Source organism: Chrysoperla carnea, chromosome 1 (genome assembly GCF_905475395.1).
Source record: "Chrysoperla carnea chromosome 1, inChrCarn1.1, whole genome shotgun sequence".
In the NCBI taxonomy this organism is placed as follows: Eukaryota; Metazoa; Arthropoda; class Insecta; order Neuroptera; family Chrysopidae; genus Chrysoperla; species Chrysoperla carnea.
Window position 1 is genome coordinate 85,331,958 of NC_058337.1, and position 22,192 is coordinate 85,354,149.

A 22,192-nucleotide genomic window follows, 5' to 3' on the forward strand; every position below is an offset into this window, starting at 1 on the left:
AAAAAACTTTCTGTCAAAATAAAAAATTATGTTTTTATTTTGTACAAAAAAAATATATTTTTAGAAATATAAAAGAGATAAAATTTAAAAAAAAAAAATGCACTATACATGTATAACATGTTTGGTTTATTATATACATGTTTTTAAATTTGGCAATATGCCGTTCATTTATAACATTGCCAAATTATTTGCAGCATGATAAAAAAATAAATAAATAAATATACATAGTCGAAAAACATATTAAATTCTTTTTTCGAGTGTATATAGCATGTTCTTCATTGCTTGTGGTTCATAGATGATAACGAGCGGCATTATTCCTTTCTAATAGCTTTCATTGGTGGACGGAATCATTACCAATTTGTGTTTTACAGTGTGTTAATTTGGCTGTGAGTAAACTTTTTAAATATTGAAAACAAACAAGTGAGTTAATTGATGAAATATCATGTATAGACAGTGTTGATTACTCTGTCACATTACACATACATACATGTCACACATATATAACTGATTTACCCATATAATACATACTATACAATTTGCGCATAATTTCAGCTTTCACGGGTAAACTGTGATGTTTATGAAAGAATGTTTCAAACAAAAGTTGTTTATTTTTTATAAGGAACATTTTTAACATTTAAACTTTTTGATCTCTAACGGTTTATAAGATGGGTCTTACGGACCCAAGACCCAATTGACCTATGTTGCTCATTTACGAACTTGACCTCACTATTTACGTCCTCAGCACGCTATAAAAATTTCAGCTTGCTATCTCTTGTCGTTTTTGAGTAATCGTGATTACAGACGGACAGACAGACGACAGACAGAACGGGAGACAGGCGACAGACAGACAGACAGACAACTAGAAATGGACTAATTAGGTGATTTTATGAACACCTTTACCAAAATTTTTTACGTAGCATCAATATTTTTAAGGGTTACAAACATGGGACTAAATATACTATGTATATTTCAAATATACATGGTATAAAAAGGAAGTTGAAACAGCTATTTTTCAGAATGGTTTGCAAAAAGGTTAAAATTTACAACTTAGTGTATGCGCAATATTGGGCGATACTTATAGTTTTTTTGTAAAAAGCACAGGAATTTTTATCAGTACAGAAAATGTTACTGCTATTTCATTTAAAAAAAAAGAAAATAGGTTTTTCCGAACGAAAAATTATATTTTAGAAGTTAAAAAAAAAAAAGAAGATAAATTTGAACAGAATGTCAACCAATAATTACACCCGAATATTTAAGGTCCTGAAGGTAATGTGAGAAGTGAAACTTTTCTTTTACCAGTCACCACAAAACAAATAATTATCTAAATGGTTTTCCAAATCACTAAATTGATATTTCAAATATTTTTAATTTGTGCATGGAATGCATAGTGAAATAGGAATTTATCAAAATATTTTATATAAGTTATTTTAGTATAAACTTTATTTTAAGTTTGTAATTGGCATATTGTAAGTAATTGTATATAATAAAATATAATGTTATCTGTTATAATTGCATAAATAGTTGATTCACACATAAAAGTTCAAAACACTTTTATTTTGCTGGGTACAATCCAACATTGTTCAAAATGTGAATATTTTTAGTTTTTATTTTTTTTTTTTTTACGCATTCATCTATTCATCATTCTAAATGCACGGTGCTAAACTTATATTTAGTTTATTTGATTTCAGTTTCAGTTAATTAACATTTTATCAAATACTCAATTTTAATTTTTTTTTTTAAGTTATCAAGGTTTATTATTTCTCTTAATTTTACTTTCAAGAAAATTATATCGAGAAAATATATCATACAGAAATATACAATCTTATTTTCAAATTTATAATCAATACTAGATTGATACCCACCCTCTTCGATGGGTTTAAAAGTAAAGATTGATAAAGATTGCTCTCGCTTATTCCCTTTCTATAACACTCGAAATAATGGTAAGGATTGTTTTACACAGGTAAAATATATGTATGGTTTTCTATTTTTAAAAATGTATAATAGTCGTAATTATTTATTGAGTAGAAAAGATGGCCTTGAAATATTTTATATTGACTATTTTTGCAGAAATCTGTAATTTATGGTAATGTCAAATTAAGTTAATTTTTTTTTTTTAAATTAATATATCTTTACAAATTATATCTCATGTGTTATTCTGAAGTATGAGCTATATTGCTTTACAGTTTCATTAAAAACCATTCGCTAGTTTTAGCGTGAAAGCGTAACAAACAAACAAACAAACATGCTTACTTTCGCATTTATAATATATAGAGAATAGAGAATTTTACCTAACCAGAAGTATAACTTTTGTAAGATGATAGATTTAGAGACTGGTTTGCAATTTCGTTTTTTTGACTCAAGATCACACACAAAATAAATAATCTTAAAATAAATTTACAAAAATAAAAAAATCAGAAAAAAAAACAAAATGGTATGGATATTTGATAGTTTTGTAGAATAAATACCAAGTGGCCTATTTTTAACATATGATACGACATTAAGGCCACAACTGTGACTGATCTTGATTACTATACACACAATGCATTCATAATCTTATTATATTATTATTGTACATATAGAGAGTCTCAGAACTTAATTTATGAATTTATTGTTACTAACTTTTTATCCAAGCAAACGATTTCTTGCAAATCTTTTATACTTACAACACATAATGAGTTCTGAGTGACAGATAATATCACCTGTTTACTAATGACTCACCTGAAACAAGAAAAAAAAGTATATTAGTTAAATTTTCTAAATATTCTGTAGGGAAGTTTATTATATTACTGATGTTATGATGAAAGATCATTTCTTCTACTCGATGAACCAAAGTCAATAACAAAGATTCGATTTATTATCTGAAATGATTGCTAAGGTCTTGTTTTTAGGTTAAATGCTATTATTAAAACTATTATTGCGCTAATTTTAAGTAATCATTTTCCAAAAAATATAATGTATTAAAATTGTAACTCAATGCAAAGCAATCAACACCGTGAGACGAAGAGAAAATAGAAATTTTATTATTATTACGGTAAGCCAAACTGTTGTGATTAGTAATCATGATATACAAGTGAAATTTACAAAATTTCAAAAACCTCCGACAAATTTTTCGGGTACGGAACCCTAAACTCGCACTTGAAACATAGCTAAGAACACTCTGCATTAAATTACCTTTCAAACGATACAAAAAAAATCAAAATCGGTTCATTCGTTTAGGCGCTACATTGCCACAGACAGACACACACACAGAGTCACACACATAGCGGTCAAACTTTAACACCCCTTTTCTTTTAGTTCAGGCGTTAAAAACACAATTTTATTATAAATATGGCGTTAATATATATATGAAACCGAATGTTTTCCCTTTTCCAATCGCCCTGTTTTAATAGATTGTGCTGAAATTTTTTGTGTAGAGTTGTTATTAAGGTAATTGATTTTTGGACAAATTAAGCTAGACAGTTGAAAATCGGTAAGTAGATTGTGTTAGTGCCAATGATGTGTTTTTTGGGGAATCAACTTGCTAAAGTCCCTTTCCCGTTTTGTGACGGTACTTAAAAAATTTTCTGAAACTTAATTTTTTTTTAAACCAAATTTTAAAAATTCCAAAAAAATATTTTTCGCGACTTTTATTTAAATCAAAACATTTAACAATAAGAAACATTAAATGTAGGAGAGTCGTAGCTTTAATGATGGAGGTCTGCTGCTCATGATCAGTTTTTGCTTCCTGTATGTAAAATAGCTTTAAATAAAATGATTTTGTTAGTTATAGAAAGAAGCCATCCTATATTTATGAATACAATACATATACTTCATTCCAATTATAATGAGCTTCAAATTACAAAAAATGAAATCAGTACACAATAATCTTATATGCTACTTAAGTAACCTTGTCTTAATAAATAAACAAACAATTTTAAATGTATATATAAAAAAATAGAGATTGAGTGATATGAATAAAACACTAAAGTGACTTAGAGTAGATGCGTCATCATTTGACTTTAATTAAATAATAAAATTATTATATTAATTTTTAATGTGTCGAAAAAATATGAAATAAAAAAATATTAATTAGGCTTTCATTTTTTATTATTTTTCATAAAACCTACTTCGTAACTCTAAATGAACATTCAATTAAAATTTAATTTATTAGTTTTTAAATCGTTCCATTTATTTAACTCAAATTATTATAACAAACATCATTTATTTAATTTAATTTTGGTTCTTTACTTCCATGTGTTCGGACGCCTGAATGTCTCATTGTCAATTTATAAGAAATTGGCGCTACATTAGCTTATTTTTTAAATGTGTACAATCCACAAGTATAAAACCAACTTTTAAAAAAGTCACTAGTCCACTTTCAACAAGTGCACTTCTTCAAAAAATTTTCAAAAAAGTTCGTTTCCATAATGCCACAAGTCACAAGTGCACTTGTTGAAAGTGAACTAGTGACTTTTTAAAAGTTGGATTTATACTTGTGGGTAGTACACATTTAAAAAATAAGCTAGTAAAGAGCCACTTCCTCAAAAATTGACAATGAGACATTCAGGCTTCCGTACATGTGCAAGATTGAACCGTAAGCAGCGTAGTATTATTTCTTTTCAATCATTTAGATTACATCGTTCAACACACGAATACTTTGTTTCAATTTTTTTTTTTTGAAAACAAAAAAAAAATTTTTACAATCTTTTTTTGTGGAAAACAAAAATGTATTATTAAGAATGCACTAGAGTTAAATTTAAACTTTGAAGTATACAATTTTCACATTTTTAGTAAAAACATGGAGGTTTAAAGGAGTATAAAAAAAATTTTTTTTGTTTGCGTTTTATTTTTAGATATTAATGAATTGACTGATTATTCACTAATTTAGTTAGCACGAAAAATACGTAATGAGTTAATAAAACTGCTAATCAAAATGTTAAATACACTGTTTGGAACGTGCGTCATTTCAAACCAAATTAAGTAATACTATTATTAAATGCGCATGCGTGTTCGAGACAAATCAAGTTCAAGCTTATGCCGATCTGAAGAAGCTTAATAAGACTGAAAGGTTCGTGAGCTCTCAAACTATATTAGGAGACAAAATGCCACAAAAGAAAACGAAATTACGAACTATACAAGTTTTAAGATATATGTGTCTCCTAATAATATTACGAGATATTCACGGAAAATTGCCGCGGGATTAGTATTAAACGCTTTGCATTTCTTACCATATACGCTCTAGCTTTACGCAAAATCTAATTATACGCTAAATAACTTGTAAATGTAAGCAAGTCTTTACATTTTATTGCTACAGTATACATTTATCTTAACATAACCTTCATTTCTAAATTTAAAAAAACCGTGAAATTAAATTTTTACTATTAAAGTACGTTATTAGTGAAACAATTTATTAAATATTTCTTGATTTTTATACCATGCTATATGAAATATACATAGTATATTAAGTTTAGTCCCAAGTTTGTAACGCTTAAAAATAATGATTCTAGGAAAAAAATTTTGTCATAGCTGTTCATAAAATCACCCAATTAGTCCATTTCCGGTTGTCCGTCCGTCCGTCCGTCCGTCTGTGGACACGATAACTCAAAAACGAAAAAAGATATCGAGCTGAAATTTTTACAGCGTACTCAGGACGTAAAAAGTGAGGTCAAGTTCGTAAATGAGCATCATAGGTCAATTGGGTCTTGGGTCCGTAGGACCCATTTTGTAAACCGTTAGAGATAGAACAAAAGTTTAAATGTAAAAAATGTTCCTTATAAAAAAATAAAAAACTTTTGTTTGAAACTTTTTTTTGTAAACAACACTGTTTACCCACGAGGGCGTTAATTAGGTGCAAATTTTATAGTATGTATTAATATAGGAATATCAGTTGTGGGCGTGTCTATTTAAAAGTGAATATCTTTTGTTATTTACGTGACGTCAAAAAAACAAACGATTGCGCATGAACACTGTCTATACATTTTTGTATGTGTTATGTGATAAATAAATCAACACTGGCTATGCATGGTATTTCAACAATTAACTCAGTCAATTGTTTCTTTTCACTTGTTCTCTAGTTAATTTATTACATTTCTTGATTAGAAGTATAATTTTTTGTATAACTTGATAAATAAAACAAAATTTTATTATGATAAAAAAAGATTTTAATCCATAAATTTTAATTTTTTTAAATATTAAAAATAACTAAAAAACACTATAACTTTTATTATGACAAATAATTATATTTTTTATTGTATCTAAGAAATGCAGTTAATTTTCTTCAATTTTTTAAATAAATTAAGAACGAAATATTCATCTGTTAAAAAAAAAAACTGGTTATATTTTTATGATATTCATAATAATTTTAAAAAATTATTTTTATTTTGTAGGGTTTCTTGCGTGTGATTTTAATTAACTTAACTTCTATAGCAAAATACAATTTTTTATTAATCAACTTTTAAGTTTAAAATAATAATTTTTTATTGAAATAAATACTTTGAGCATGGTTATTAATAATCTTGTAAAGCGAGTATCTATAATTAAAATTTATGTTATCTCTCCATTGGGAGTTAAATGGGGTAATTTTGGCTTCAACTTATTAGACATGAAAACTCTGCGTTAATTGAAAAAAAGTTTCAAACTAAAGTTTTAAATGACGTGATTTTGTACATTTTCGATTTTGATACGACATTCTAGCATAAAAATTGGCTGAGATATACTACTTTGTACGATAAGTTACCATTCTGAATTTGTGTCGTTGAATTTTCGAAAAAATTTTCAAACAAAAATTGCTGGTCTTTTAAAGCTGAGTAATTTCTGTACGAAACTTTTTTTCGAAAATCCAACGGCAAAATTCGGCACAAACTCTAAATGATTAACAAAATTTGAGACGGCCGTAGCTCTACGAAACATTTTCGGACCCATATTCGTTTTTGTAATGTTTTGATGTCACATGCTCAATAAAAACTTAATAAAATCTATTATTCATTATCAAATATTTACACAAATTTGCTGAATTATAATGCAAGACGGTTATAAACATTCTTAATAGAATCGGGAGAGTCCTAGAAAGTAATAGCGGGAAAAACATGTGAAAATTGTCCAAATATGGATACAAATAATTTTGTTGGAATCTAGGGGTTATGCTTCGTTAGGTAGACCATAATGATATGTCTACATTGTATTTATTTATAACTCTAGAAGACATTCGAATTTGAAACTGTCCAGCGAAACGGGCGCATATATAGAATGAAAAAAATCCCCGTTTTTTAAATGAAAACACAAATTTTTTAAGTAAGTGATATGTTGATCCTTTCTTTTTCAATGATTATGCAAGCCATTCGTTTAAATACTAGAAAAATCATTTTAATTAAACAAATATAAAAAATTAGTGCTCATTTAATTTTATAACAAGATGGTTATTTTCACCAAATGTGCTCCAAAATAATATAATAAAAATTAAAACAGTGAAATGAACACCATAATAACTCTTGACAAACAACAATACGTTCATTCGTATATCGTATACGTAGTACCTTTAAATTCGTTTTTAACGGGTCATTTAACGTCGGACATAACACTTGAAAATAAAAAATAACAAACCATAGGAGTTCTACAACAATCTACATTACTACATTGTCAGTACGGTACATTGTGTCTGGGGCAATTTCATTTGTCTCATTTAAAAAACATACATAGAAAATAGAATTATTTTATTTCTTGTTTATTTTAGCAGAGATAGAGATGAGAACTCAAGTTCTCCTCTTTGTTCTTTTTTTAAGTACAAATTTACATTTTGTTTAGTCCAATTTTATAATTGTGTAAGATGATGTCATTTTGACTATATTATAATATAATTGGATGTGTTGTAATTTTCAACCATTTTATACAAAATAAACAAAGTTAAATTGTAAGTAATGTGATAAATTTTATAGTTAAAATGTACTTAAATGAAGATTTTTTACAATTTCGTTTGGATGCAAATAAGTTCGATAATTTATTTATTTTGACAATAATAATTGGTTTTAATGCTTTAAATCTATATATATAAGAATGGAAACTGACTGATCGATCAACGCACAGCTGTAACCGCTGGATCTAAAAGCCTAAAAATTTGCACACACGTTTCTTAAATGACGTAAGTAAGCACTAAGAAGGGGTTTTTGGAAATTCATCTCTTAAGAGGTTAAAAAAGGGATGTGGATTTTGTATATGAGAACTCCATGTTAATAATTTTATTAATTCCAATAAGTGTTGGAAGTTTGTATAAACTTGGTCAATTTTGAAATTATAAATGTAAAAAAGATATATGAGCTTGATTCAAAACTCAAGCTTTCTGAATAACTATTTTCAAAAAATTTATTCTTCAAGGGGTGAAAAGGAGATGATAGTTTATATGAAAATTCATTTTAAATTAACTATTTAACCGATTTTAAAAGTTATTACACCTATAAAAAGTAACATTATCAGCGAGTATAATGGGCAAAATTCCATTTTCAAAAAAGTTTGAGTTTCTCACCAATAAATTAAAATCCATAAAACTGTGAACAAGACGGAGGATAAGTGAGGGCTATAACGCAGTAGTCTTTATTTTTAAAGTAGAAATTGCCAGCAAAGCGGTCGGGTATCTGCTAGTATTCATTTAATTTAATTTTTATAACAAATATAAAATTAAACATGCCATAGCGTAGGTTTGATGCGACTCTTGAGGTCCACACGAATAACTTCCCAGCATAAAAAAGAGCTATAAAAAATACGACCGGCTCGAAACGACTCGCCGAATGTTACGAAATTCTTGCCGAAGATCATATTGCCGATGGTACGCTTCGATCGACAACTAAATGAAATCGATATCTATCATTTTTTTGTATCTTGATGAGACACATACACACACAGAAACGTAAATATAGTTGAAAATTTCGACTTCGAAAATAGGAATATTAATGTATTTTCATGGTTGTAAGAAAAAAAAGGGAAAGGGTCCAGCCTGTGGGACTGATAACCGGCTATTGAATATTGAACAGCCGCCAGAAAAGGTAACCAATAATTTTCATTTTAACCACTTTCAGCAGCTTCAGACTCAATTATTAACTATCAATACATGAATACCATTGGCCCATTTCAACACTATTTAGGAGCAGATAAAGTAAGCTCAACTTTCACGAATCAAATTTTTAATTCATTAACTAATAGATTCATAATTTAATGTAAACATTGTATACACATCCTTCTAACATTCAAATAATATGTAAACAACATATTTTTATAAAGATAAAATACTTAAAAGTGTATTGCCATCCCATGTACGGTGATATTACACTCAAGGACACAAGATATTTTATGAAGTATGTACATTAATTTTGAAGTATATTACGTTGTTATAAAAAAAAATATATAAACATGGGAGACTGCTGTGTCTTAGATCACAATTTACATGTTTTTTAAAGCCATTTTTTAACAGAATTTAACCAACGAAAACCACCTTTTCTTAAGCATCTTTATTCCAACACTTTCTGAATTTTTAAACCCCGAAATAAAAAAAAGAGGTGTTATAAGTTTGACCGCTATGTGTGTGTGTCTGTCTGTGGCATCGTAGCGCCTAAGCTGGTGAACCTATTTTAATTTTTATTAGTTTCATTTCAAAGGTAATTTAACGGAGAGTATTCTTAACTATGTTTTAAGTGCGAGCTTAGGGTTCCGTACCCTAAAAAACTAATACATTCGCGATTATGACATATAATTTTAACATATAAATAATTACTATGGAAATGAATGGTCAAATAAACTTGGCTCAATTCATTTCAAAAAGTGAAATAGTAAAATTATTAAGTAATGCAAAACAATAATTCAAAAGAACAAAGTCAACTAAAATATTTCAATTTCAATTAATTATTTCCAAAAAATTGTCCCAAAAAATGATCGCTCTCCAAGTATTCTTTTCATCACATCTGATGTCCTTGAACATCACTTTGATATTGATTTAAGAAGGAGTGTTATAAGATTAAAGTGTTTATATGTGCGTCTGTGCGTTTCTCAGTGGTATCGTAGCCCCTAAACGGTCGAACTGACTTGATTGAGAATATTTTATAGCTAGCCCCTAAACGGTCGAACTGACTTGATTGAGAATATTTTATAGCTAAGTTTTCAAAAATTGGTTTACAAGAGATAAATTGCATTTGTCGGGAGTTTTTTTAAATTCACTTGTTCAATTTTTGAAAATTCATACTTTTGTTCCAGGGTATGTCACACAGTCGGTGATATAGCAACATTTTTCAAACTGAATGATGATCTAAGGTACATTTTCCCTATGGCACAACAGTTCAACTTATGTACATCATACTATAATTATGACCAATTAAAAAACTGCATGTACTTAAAAAAAAAAATATCCAAGAGTATGAAAACGTGAACATGATACTTTTTATGCTCAATTCAAAAAATATTGTTTGTGCATTCATGATTAAAAAAAATAAATTTTTTTATATCATTAAAATCTGTTTCTATTGACGCGATAATCTAGAAATTGAAATTAATGAAACCTGTTTGAATGTATAGAAGTTATTAAATTTAAATCGATTTAATAAATGAGTCGGTAAAAATTCATTTCTGGAATGTAAAGAATGCTATTAATACCTAATAATAATAAAATCGCAATAGGATTTTGGATATAATAATATCGCAATAGGAATCGATTACCGCAGAACATATGTAGAACATAAAATCTTAGTAAAATCTAAACCAGTTCACACAATAATGATTCCTTTCTGTATACACACTTACCTTTACTTTTAAGGTAATACGAGCGACAAGGCAAGTTTAGACTTGTGGTTGAAATTATTTGTACCTTATTTTCAACTTTCATGTTGAATTTTGTTATAACTTCATGAATGTAGACGAAAAATAAGAATACAATTTTTCGACAACTGCTTTGTTTTTCGAAATATCGGCAGCTTAATTATTAAACAAAATTTTTAATTTTCGATATTTTGAAAATAACGCCAGAGATATCGAAAAGTTGTATTTTTAATTTTCGTGTTATACTTAAGTTATAACATAATTCATTATCAAAATTGAAAAAAATTTTTTTTTTTATTTGTGTCAATACTACTGTGTTCATACATCCTACATTTCGGAAAAATTTAAATATTTTTTTTAAAATATCGACCGACTAGTTTTTTGAGAAATCAATGAAAACATATCATGCATCTTCCGATTTCCCATAAGACCAATGTTGAATATGCCTACTTCAAGTTATGAAATTTATTTATTTAAATAATTGGACAACCCCCTAATAGTAATAACACAACAAGTGAAAACAAGCAATGGATTGAATTGATTGTTCCCATATAATAAATACTATACATTTTTCGCCTAATTTGCGCTCTCACGGATAAACAGTGATGTTAACGAAAAAAATGTTTCAAACAAAATTTGTTTATTTTTTTAAAAGGAACATTTCTGAAATTTAAACTTTTTTTCTATCTCTAACGGTTTTGAAGAAGCCCCAATTGACCTATGTGGCTCATTTACGAACTCGACTTCACTTTTTATGTCTTGGGCACGCTATAAAAAGCAGTTTGATATCTTTTTTCCTTTTTTGAGCTATCGTGTTGACACGGACAGACAATCGAAACGGGACTAATTAACGCGTTAAAACTTGGGACTAAACTTGGTATACCTTGATATATTTCATATGCATGGTATAAATATAGATGTTATGGAAAAAAAAATATTGGTAACAGAGTACTATTGAGTACTTATAAAAAAAAAGTTTTAATATAAAATAAGTTATACAAATTTTATGAAAGAGCTTGTTAAAAAAATAATCCTTCCAGAATAATACCCAAAGAAGTAGAAGATCCTTCGGTAGGTGGGTTCTTCTAGAAAATAAAGGTAACAACTGTATGATAGAAATGCAATGTTAGGTTATAATATGCTGTGAAGTGTATAATTGTAATTACATGTTTTTTAATTAAAACAAACCATTATATTCCTACTTTCCTAGAAACATAGAACTGAATAGAGCTACACATATTATAATTTTAATATAAAAACATGACATTAACCATGCAAGAGCTACCTACATGCACTCTTGAGGTACGTATGTAGAAGATAAAAGATACATTTGGAGTAGGTACATAAAAAAATTTAAGTATATGCTTAATATAATATTTTCAAATATAAAGACCAACTCATGGATGAAAGCAATGCCAGCTCTCTCATAAGAATGTTACAACATTTATTTGTCCTAATGGAAAAAATAGTTTTATAAAACTTGAAAATCTCTATATATTATAAACGCGAAAGTAAGCATGTTTGTTTGTTTGTTACGCTTTCGCGCAAAAAATAGCTATAGATTTTTAATGAAACTGTACAGCAATATAGCTCATACATCAGAATAACATATGAGCTATAATTTACAAAGATACATTTAAAAAAAAATTAAAAATTAAATTAAATTGACCATTATTTTTCTAAATTTTTACAGAAATCTGTAATTTCAAAATGATGATTATAGATGGAGCAGATATATAATCATCATTTTGAACCATACCTAAATTAATGTATTCGGTAAAAAATTTAAAAATAGTAAATGTCATACTATTCATGGTCAAACTTTTCTGATATACTCAATGAATTATGAGTATTATGACTATTTTACATTTAACAAAATTGAAAACTGTGCACGTCAAGAGAGATGGAGGCTATAAAGCGTTGCTTTTTACTTTTAAGCTCAGTGAAACGAGCGGGTATCAGGCTAGTAGTTTTATAAAACTTTAAAATGTATTCATAAAAAAACATTTGATAATCGTAACACCTGATACTAACATTGTATTACGATATTGTCTTGATGCTCGTTCGAAGTACACGGTAAGAAATGCATGGTGTTTACTGCAAGGCAGGTATGGTATGGGGACAGATATTGTAGTATCTACAGGGCTGTCCACCAGAAGTACTGTGTGTCGCTAAAACTATTATTAATGCTAATATTCCCTCAATGGCCAAATCAGTTATGCGTTCAAACCGATACTGACACTGTGATATCCACAAAAAAATTGCATTCCATGTAGTCATTATAATGAATGAAACCGATTTTCAGGTCAATTCACCAAATCGAATGATTAATTAACTAATGTTCACATTATGTCTAAACATAAAGGCCTCAATAATTTTCCCACAAACTGAAAATTCCATCACAAACTGTGATTTTTCAAGATATTCTGTTAACATAAAATTTATTGAAAATAACTAAATAATTATTTAAATTTTTTTTATTGATTAAAAATATTCAACAAGTAGCTTATGGCGTTTTGCTTTCAATTTGCCAATCAACATGAAATAAATGCAAATAACACGGCAATCCAACTTGTCGTTAATTATTTTCCAACTGGTTCACAGCCCAAATTGTAGTCGTGCTTCGGCAAAAATGGCCAATTTTTTGGTATCAATGGTCCAGCTTTGTTGACTTGAACAACTTCAAAATATAATTTTTTTAAAGCGTTTTTGTGTTTCTTTGACTAGTTTCTAAAGACGTATCCGTATCTAAGAAGTCTCGATTTTGATTTTCAGCTAGTCGTTATAGGATTACCAACCTTATATTCGACCTGTATACTTAAAGTCTGCGGGATTAGAAAGTCTGTGGAATAATAAATATTCGGTTTGCTGCCATACAAATGTCTTTCGCAATATGGAGAACCTTGTTTTGATTCTATATAGAAAATCATACAGAATGTTCGATTTACATCTAGCCATATAGCTATTACAAGTATGACAGAATACATGCGTTAAGCAATGCATATCTAAGTGAGTGGTATTGTATTCATGTGTTGAAGCTTCGAAAGACGTTGGGGTAGTTGTAAGACGCTTGGAGAGTGGGAGTTTCTTAGTTGAATAGATGAACTATAACAGATAAGCCACGATACAAGTCACTTTTGCAATTTTATATAACACCTAGAATACCTCTTACTTAGATGCATTGCTTAACGCATTTACTCTGTCATACTCGTGATATATGTTTAGATGTAAATCGAACATTCTGTAAACAAATATCATCACACTAAACAAACATAATTATTTAATTTTAAATGTAATATTAATACCGAAAATTAAATTAGAAAAATAAAAATGTGTAAACAACAACAAATGGTCAACGAACTAATTCTATTTTTTTTTAAAGACATATACCAAAAAAAAAAAAAAAAAATTAAATTAAAAATGAAGAGAAAATTGAGAATGGTTTTCCTCACTGCTGTTGCTAATTCTAGAGACGTAGGTACATATACGTATTGTTTGTTATATCATCATAGGTGTAACATCGCCACGCCACGCAACATCCATACGTATGAACTTTCTAAATAAAGATGTAGGAAGTTATAGCACTCCCAAATATAAATTGTCTGATAATTTTTGTTAAGGGCAAAGTGTGTGATAAACGTGTCTTATATAAAAATTTATTTTTATGAAATATAATTTAGAACTTACCGGTTCTGAAATAAATAAAAATTTCGAAGTCTTTTTTTGCTTTGTATAATTAACAAAGTAAATCAATTAAGTAAACAAAGAATGGTTATTGATAAATGGCAAGTAATCAAAGGGTCTAAAATGGAACTACTGAAAAGCGGTCCACTTCCTGTTTAGTAGTACAAATTTTTATCGTCAGCTGGCGGGATTTACCTGATTTGAGTATACGAGTATTGCTATTTGGTAGTCAGAATTGTAATTACTGAATTCGGGGTTTCTTCCGATTTTAATTAGTACTAACTATTATCGCTAGTTGGCGAGTTGCAATTTTCAATTATAAATTCGCGAGGCTCTTCAAGTTGTACCATTAATCTTAAACTTACGATTAAACTTTTACAATTATACAGGAGTGGGTCGATTTTTCAGTAGTTCCAATTTAACCACCTGATTATTTAGCATCTTTCAATAGAAAATAATGAGGGGCCAAAAGTGTAGATAAATTGCATTAAAAAAAAAGTTAAAAGAAAATTCGCTTGTGAGGGTGCTAGCTTCATATAGACTTCGAACATGGCGATGGTATAAAGAAAAACAAACAGACAAACAAAAATAAATACAATAATATTATTACCATGATAATATAATATTATACAACAATACCCTCCGTTTTCCTTCACCTAAGTCGTGTAAAACAAACATAGATATGAAATTCAACACCTAATTGTATAAAAAAAAAAAAACTCTATTTTTGTTTTAATTAGTAAAATTTTCTGTGTTCATTCTATTATTCTATGTCTGAGTTACAAAACAAATAATAGAATTATTATTTTGTTGGTAAAAAGTTTCTTTTCTATCTCCAATTTACATTCAGATATTACCTGTCCGTTGCTGTTTATATGTTAACGCGCAAATAATTTTCAAAAGTTATTAACACGTTAAATTTCTGTTGGCATGTAAATGAATAACTTTAAATTTAAGTGAAATTTACAAAATTTAAAAAATTACCAACAAATTTTTGGGGTACGGAACCCCAAACTCGGACTTGAAACATAAGTAAGACAAGTCTCCATTAAATTACCTTGCAAACGAAACCAAAAAAAATCAAAATCGATCCAACCGTTTAGGCGCTACGATGCCACAGGCAGACACACAGGCATAGCGGTCAAACTTATAACACCCCTGTTTTTTAGGTTGTAGGTTAAAAAAAAGAAAAACTTCATTAATCAATAAGTCAGGCTTGCAAGTTTTTTGACCTTGAAATACTGGAAATTCCATGTTTAATGGCTATGTTTGGACTTTGGCTTTGAAAAATTTTTTTATACATTTTTCAATAACGTTTTAAATTTTAGCAATTCCGAATTTGATCCAGGATCAATAAATTATCACAAAATTCTCGTATATTGACTAATATAAGTTTAGTTTTATCCCCAAAAACAAAATTCCAAAAAGTTTTTTTTTTTAATTCTTTTAATAAACAATTTTTTTAAATAATAAAATTTCCCCCAAAACGTTTTGAAAAAAATTCAGTGAAATTAATAGTATTTTTGATCAAGTGTTTCAAAAGTTACATTTTAGAATGGAATAGCAATTAAAATGAACTAAATTTGATATTTTGATTTCATATTTTTAAAGCGTAAGCTTGGTAGGTATTTAAGGCACAATATTAATTAAAATTTGTTTTTACTTGGCCCCAAAGGAAGGGGTAATTATTTTCTTGTATGTATGAATATATTCCATTACCTCGTATCATCGAAACAACGAAAAAAATTTGTTTATTGAGGTGTTAAATTTTTCGAAAAGTATAAACAGACTAAGTATTTTTAAATATGAAGTCAATGTTTTGAAATTTTGGTTGTTACATATTCTAGAACCTCAATCGGCCCGGCTTTCCAACACCAATTTAACAATATTAATAAATCCATTCAGCTGTTTGAGTGAAAGGCGATTATAAATAATATCACAACATAACCACCATTAAAATAAAAAAACTCTGTCTTGCAGATCCGATAAAAACATGTTGAAACTAATATAGGTTTTAAAAAAAAATTTGGAAATCCTATACGCTTTAAGATTCTAAAATTATTAAAGCAAATTAACTGACTGTGCAAAGTTATTCAATTTGAAAATGCATAGCTGACTTTTGGGACACTATTTCGATATAATTTTTGAAATTTAAATTTTTTTGAAACGATTTTTACAGATGGAATATAATTAATTGAAGTTATAATTCCAAAATTCCATTTTCGATTGGGAATTTACAACAAAAAAGTTCAAAGTTTAAATACTAGAGAATAAAATATTTTAAAATAATAAAATTTCCCATAAACGTATGATCAAGCCATATAAAAGAGAAAATTGTATAGGACAAGCATTATTTCACTTAGAATTTCAAATTTGAATCATTGCAACAATGCAGTGGATTAAAGCTTTTGGAATTTTAACAATAGTTTGTGGATGCATTGACATCGGTTTTGCAAGGATAATTGATACAGATGTAAGTAAATTAACCGAAACTTTTAACGATTTCAGAGTAAAAGATTTTTGACCAAAAGGATTTTATGAAACGTGTTATAACACACTATTCAAGTGTTTTTGAAAGTGTTTGCCCTTTATCGCAAGGGTGGATTTATAAGACGTAACGAAACACTTTGTCATACTTTTGTTTTTATACTTGATAATTCATTTTTTTTTTCTGTTACAGTCATTCAATCAGTTGCGTACATCTCAAAGCCAAACAATTCCATCTGATTATTTCTTATTTGAAACAAGTTACTATAAATATTATAATAACGGGCAAACCTGGGAAGCAGCACAAGAAACTTGTGAAAAAGATGGGGGTCATCTAGTTATAATAAATTCAGAGGACGAGGCATCTATATTAATGCTTTTGATGAACTCGAATTCATCGAGTTTTGTTTCTTGTGTAGATGGTTATATTCACATCGGATTGAAGAAAAGGAAGAATCCGCAACAGGAAGACGATGAAGGGGAGTGGATTACAATTGATGGTATGATCAATTATCTATAAAATATATTATATAGCCCCATTTAAAGCTTACTTGACTGATTAATGTATAAAAATTCTAAGAAATTTCTAGACACTGCAAATCAGTTTTATTCGTAAAATTTAACCATCGATATCCCTCCAAAATGATAATGTGGGGCTTATCTGTGCGCAGTTGTTATATTCAGAACGAGAACATGCGCAGAACTATTATATGAGATTAACCGATCAGCACTATCAATATAAAAGGTCTGAAATATGCAATTTTAATGAATAAATATGCATTTGATAACTGCATTTTAAATTGACCGTAAATATTCTAAATTCACAATTCGGTTAATATCGATGACAAGTGAAATTTACAAAATTTAAAAAACCCTATTAAATTTTCTATCCCCTTAAAGTATTTTGAAGATTGTCGCCCATTTTTTTGTTTCTTTTTTCGGCTACGGAAGCCTAAACACGAATTTATTCTAAAAACACTCTCTGTTAAATTACCTTTCAAACGATACCAAAAACATTAAAATCGGTTAATCCGTTTTGGCGCTAAGATGCCAAAGACACGCACACACACATAGCGGTCAAACTTATAACATGAATTTTTTTTAGTTCGGGGGTTAAAAATGATTCCAAACTTGTAACTCGGGGTTGATTTTATATCATGTTCGGGGAGTAAGAAACGGTTTTTGGGGTCACTGAACGCGAAAATCGTGTCAAAATTGGTCTAAGAGTTACCTGGTGCCCAGAGTAAACGTTATCCCCAAACGGTCTCCTGGAGTTTTTGGAAATTCGTTATATTATCGGTCCAAACTCTTTACTCAAAATTCTTGCACAACATAAGGACTTTGTAACCGCAGTAGTTCAACCATACGGAGTACTAAATTATGACTTTAGTTTTCAACTCATCGAATAATTTCTTCCGTGACGCAGAGCCAAGACCGAAGGTCGCCAGGGAGATCAAGTGAGAGAACCCCCTTACAAGCAAAGCGAGTTTTTTACTTCTACAATTTAGAATAATATAAAATAAAATATATAACAAAATACCAATATTAATTCATTTTATTTATTATTTAGGTCAATCACTAAAAAATTCTGGATATGATAAGTGGGCACCAGGTGAGCCAAATAATTGGGCTAACATGGAAGATTGTGGAACCTTTTATCGATTAGGTGGTTTAAATGATTTTCCGTGTTGGTGTACAAATCCTTTTGTCTGCGAAATTCCGCTCAAAGAACGTACTGAGTAGGTATTCCATTAATTTTAACTTAATTTTCTACAATTTTGTTTATGGTTAAAAATTTTATTTTACCACTATTGACCAAAATTTAATTTTTAAAACATTGTACATATCTAAGTTAAGAAATTATGATTTTCACATCAAAAAGTACGGTGCTTTTCCGAAGTAAAAGTACCTTATATAATTCTTTCTCTTTAAAAGTTAATAACATTAAAAATAAGAATACATGCCATCACTGTACGATAGAATTGAAGATGATAGAGGACTGGTTTTGCAAGGCATAGGTTGTAGTTTCGAACCCTTTTTGAATTTTCTTCATTGATGTCAAAGTATTAAAAATGATAATACTTTGAAAAGATAAGTGATATCTTTATTATGTTTAAAAATTAAGTCGTTATAAGACTCATTATGAAACTCTAAGGAATAAATTGCGGTTATTTTATAAACTGCATTACCCGAAGTGTTACTCCGAGGATAATCAAGCAATTATTTTTAAATTTTAGGTCCGAAAGTCATTTATGCCAGCTTGTCGAAAAAGAAATGTTGCCATATACCAAACTTTGATTATATTACAAGGCGTCCAGTAATAAACAAATAACGAAAATCACCAACAAAATTTTACCCATCCCACAATCACTATTTATCGAATAAATGACAAATTTAAGAATCGGTGATCTGACTACAGGATGTTTAGAAATTAGCAACAAAAAAAAAACTGTTTAAGAAAGAGATTTCGTTTTTTGTTATTCTACAGAAAATTTTTAAGAAACAAACCTGTTCAAAACTTTTACATTTGACCATGTTCAACTAGGGTTCAGTATTAGTTTTTAACTGATGCCGTTTTTGGTTTTTGTTAATTTTTGAACAACCAGTAGTCAGATAACTGGTATGTGCTCTCGACAAGCAAGAATAATTTTTATGGCTTTTTTATCGTGAAATCTTTTGTCCGCTTCATAACTTGATCGGTTGACATACCTATATTATGTATAAAAAGAAGCTTTAATGCCGTGTATGCATTAGATTTTCTTAATAAACTGAGAGCGTTCAAACAATTTTTGAGATATAATCTGATAAATATTTTCAAGACTTTGCTTTTTTATGTGTATTATTTAATCGTTTAACAATTAATATTATTTGTCCAGCCAACTGTCGCAGAATTCAGATTTTCATGATTGGGTGGAAATAGATGGAGACTATAAAGGCTACGAATACGATCCGTTTGCCGACATCGAAGAACAGCAGGAGAATAATAATAGGTATTTATTTATAATAATTTTGAAATAAAACCGTTATGGAACTCGAGTTGCGAATTACAAGATTATTTTTTACATAGTCTCTTCTATTTCCTTGGTAATTTAATGAACAACTCTGTTCCCTGTATATTGTCTAAGTCGTACGTGTAGTTATAAATGTATTGATTATTATTATTTAAAAATTAATAATATATTTTATAAGGAACCTACTGCCGATGCCACAGACTGTCGATTGGAGGAAAGATGTTCAAGACTACGAAGACTTCGCTTCGGAGATTACTACGGAGACTCAAGAAGAGCTAGTGACTGATTGGTCAACAACTGGTGGAAACCATGAAAACTTCTCTCCAGAGATGCAAAATGAATCAGAAAAAAATAAATATTATCTTAGAGTAAGAGGAGATTCATTTGCTCAGACTTCTACGGAGACTCAAGAAGAGCCAGTGACTGATTGGTCAACAACAAATGAAATTCCGGTTGAAAACTTCCTTGCAGAGCTGCAAAAGGAATCAGAGAAAAATAAATATTTTCATCGAGTACGTCCTTTGGCTAAGACTTCTACGAAGATTCGAGAGGAGTCGGAGAATTATGCAGATTCCTTTACTGATACGTCTACGGAAGCTCCAGAAGAAATGGAGGAGTATGAATATAATGGTGGAGACCTTGGAGAATCCATTACGGAGGCTCCTGCAAAGACTACAGAAGAACTAAATAATACTAATTATTTTGGTGGAGATCTTGAAGATTCCTTTACTGAGACTTCCACGGAGGCTCAAGAAGAGCCGGGAAATATGAAGTACGTAATATCTCTATTAATTTTAAAAATTAAATTTCGTTGGGTTTTATTAAAACAGATCTTTTCTTAATATCTTTTTATTTATTCAAAGTCTGGTAAAACAAACTTTGAGCTTAATTCCGTAATTCTATTCTCAGCTACCATTTACGCATGATAAAATTACAATTTCTGAAACATTTCTTTAAAAATTAATAATATATTTTCAAGGTCGCTGGAACAAAAGCTACGTGATTGGTCGATAATAGAAGATGTTGTTGCGGAAACTACTACGGAGCATCAAAAAGAGCCGCAGGAAAAGAAGTACGTATCTTTGCTTATTTCAAAAATTAAATCATTATGGAACAATCTGTTCAGTTAAGCGCAGCAGCGGATCTTAAATAAGTTATATGTAAAGCAAAATTAGTATTATTATTAGTATATATGAAATATACATAGTATATTAAGTTTAGCCAGATATCAAAAATTTTTTTCTTACTTTTCGTCTTACATCGTCAAGTTATAACATCAAAATTGAAAATATATATTCTTTTCATCATCCTTAACGAAAACAAATTGATTCGCCATTCGTAGAACAAAAATACGTAATTAGGCAATATTGATAAAATTTAACTTTAAATTTCTAGAAACTGGATTACCATGGTGTCTGACAATCTCATACTATACTTCCCAACTGAATCCTCATCAATAAAAATATTCGACGTCAATAAAGATTTTCGAGGTCTCTCGCTATCCTGTAAAAATTGCTCATATATGATGAGCTTTTATAATTAGTATTAAATAAGTCGCCAAGCATTAATGTAAGTAATACAGAATAAACAGTGAAATCATTTTCTACCAATCGTTGTATGCGTAGTCATGGTAGGGACAATAAAATCGATGGCAGCGCTCCCAGTGAAAAATTTTGGCGTAAAAGGAGGCTGTCGACTAATTTGCAATTCTTTACATGTAAATGTTATAGTGAATGTCAAATTAAAATTATTGAAAAACACTAATTAATTAAACTTAATGCATTAAAAATTGTGAAAATAAGAAATCAAATGGCACAAATATTATTTTTTAAATGTAAATTATCATAATTATATATTTAAATTTGTGAGACAATAATATTAAAATTTCAATGTAAGTCATAAATGCAATCCATACAATTATATATGCATCCATACAATTCTATAATTAAAGTAGTGTATCGTTACCATGGAAATGCCACCAATAAAACTCACACACGGTGCGAATATTTTTTCTCATCCTTCTATGTGGTATAAATGTAATTTAAATTATAATAAGTTTTGTGGAAGGAAATTTAAATCGAAATTGCTATGTGATTTCATCCTCAGTTAATTTTAACATAAACAGAATATTAAAAAAAAAAAAGTTAAATAATAAATAATTATTTTTACTTTTCTCTTTTTCCTTAAACTAATTTTATTTTTTTTGTAAAAACATCATTTACAACAAAGTATGTCTGAGC

General features: G+C 28.8%; 2 protein-coding genes across 2 annotated transcripts in view; one reads left to right on the forward strand and one right to left on the reverse strand.

The window, feature by feature from the left end:
* The window catches only part of LOC123290873 (headcase protein-like), a 415,650-nt gene that overhangs the window by 325,668 nt on the left and 67,790 nt on the right, over nucleotides 1-22,192 (reverse strand). The gene's annotated exons all lie outside the window — the stretch shown is intronic.
* On the forward strand, nucleotides 16,811-21,636 carry LOC123290874. The gene is made up of 7 exons (XM_044871227.1): nucleotides 16,811-16,927; nucleotides 17,135-17,441; nucleotides 18,512-18,680; nucleotides 19,818-19,931; nucleotides 20,131-20,724; nucleotides 20,932-21,024; nucleotides 21,348-21,636. The coding sequence occupies exons 1-7, from the start codon at nucleotides 16,844-16,846 to the stop codon at nucleotides 21,493-21,495; spliced, it is 1,509 nt and encodes a 502-aa protein (XP_044727162.1). The 5' UTR covers nucleotides 16,811-16,843; the 3' UTR covers nucleotides 21,496-21,636.

What these genes read in the sequence shown, in the direction of transcription:
- LOC123290874 (XM_044871227.1), top strand. Translation starts at nt 16,844, where the DNA reads ATGCAGTGGATTAAAGCTTTTGGAATTTTAACAATAGTTTGTGGATGC. An exon ending in CCGCTCAAAGAACGTACTGA is followed by an intron (nt 18,681 to 19,817) that starts GTAGGTATTCCA and finishes TTATTTGTCCAG; the next exon opens with CCAACTGTCGCAGAATTCAG. An exon ending in CAGCAGGAGAATAATAATAG is followed by an intron (nt 19,932 to 20,130) that starts GTATTTATTTAT and finishes ATATTTTATAAG; the next exon opens with GAACCTACTGCCGATGCCAC.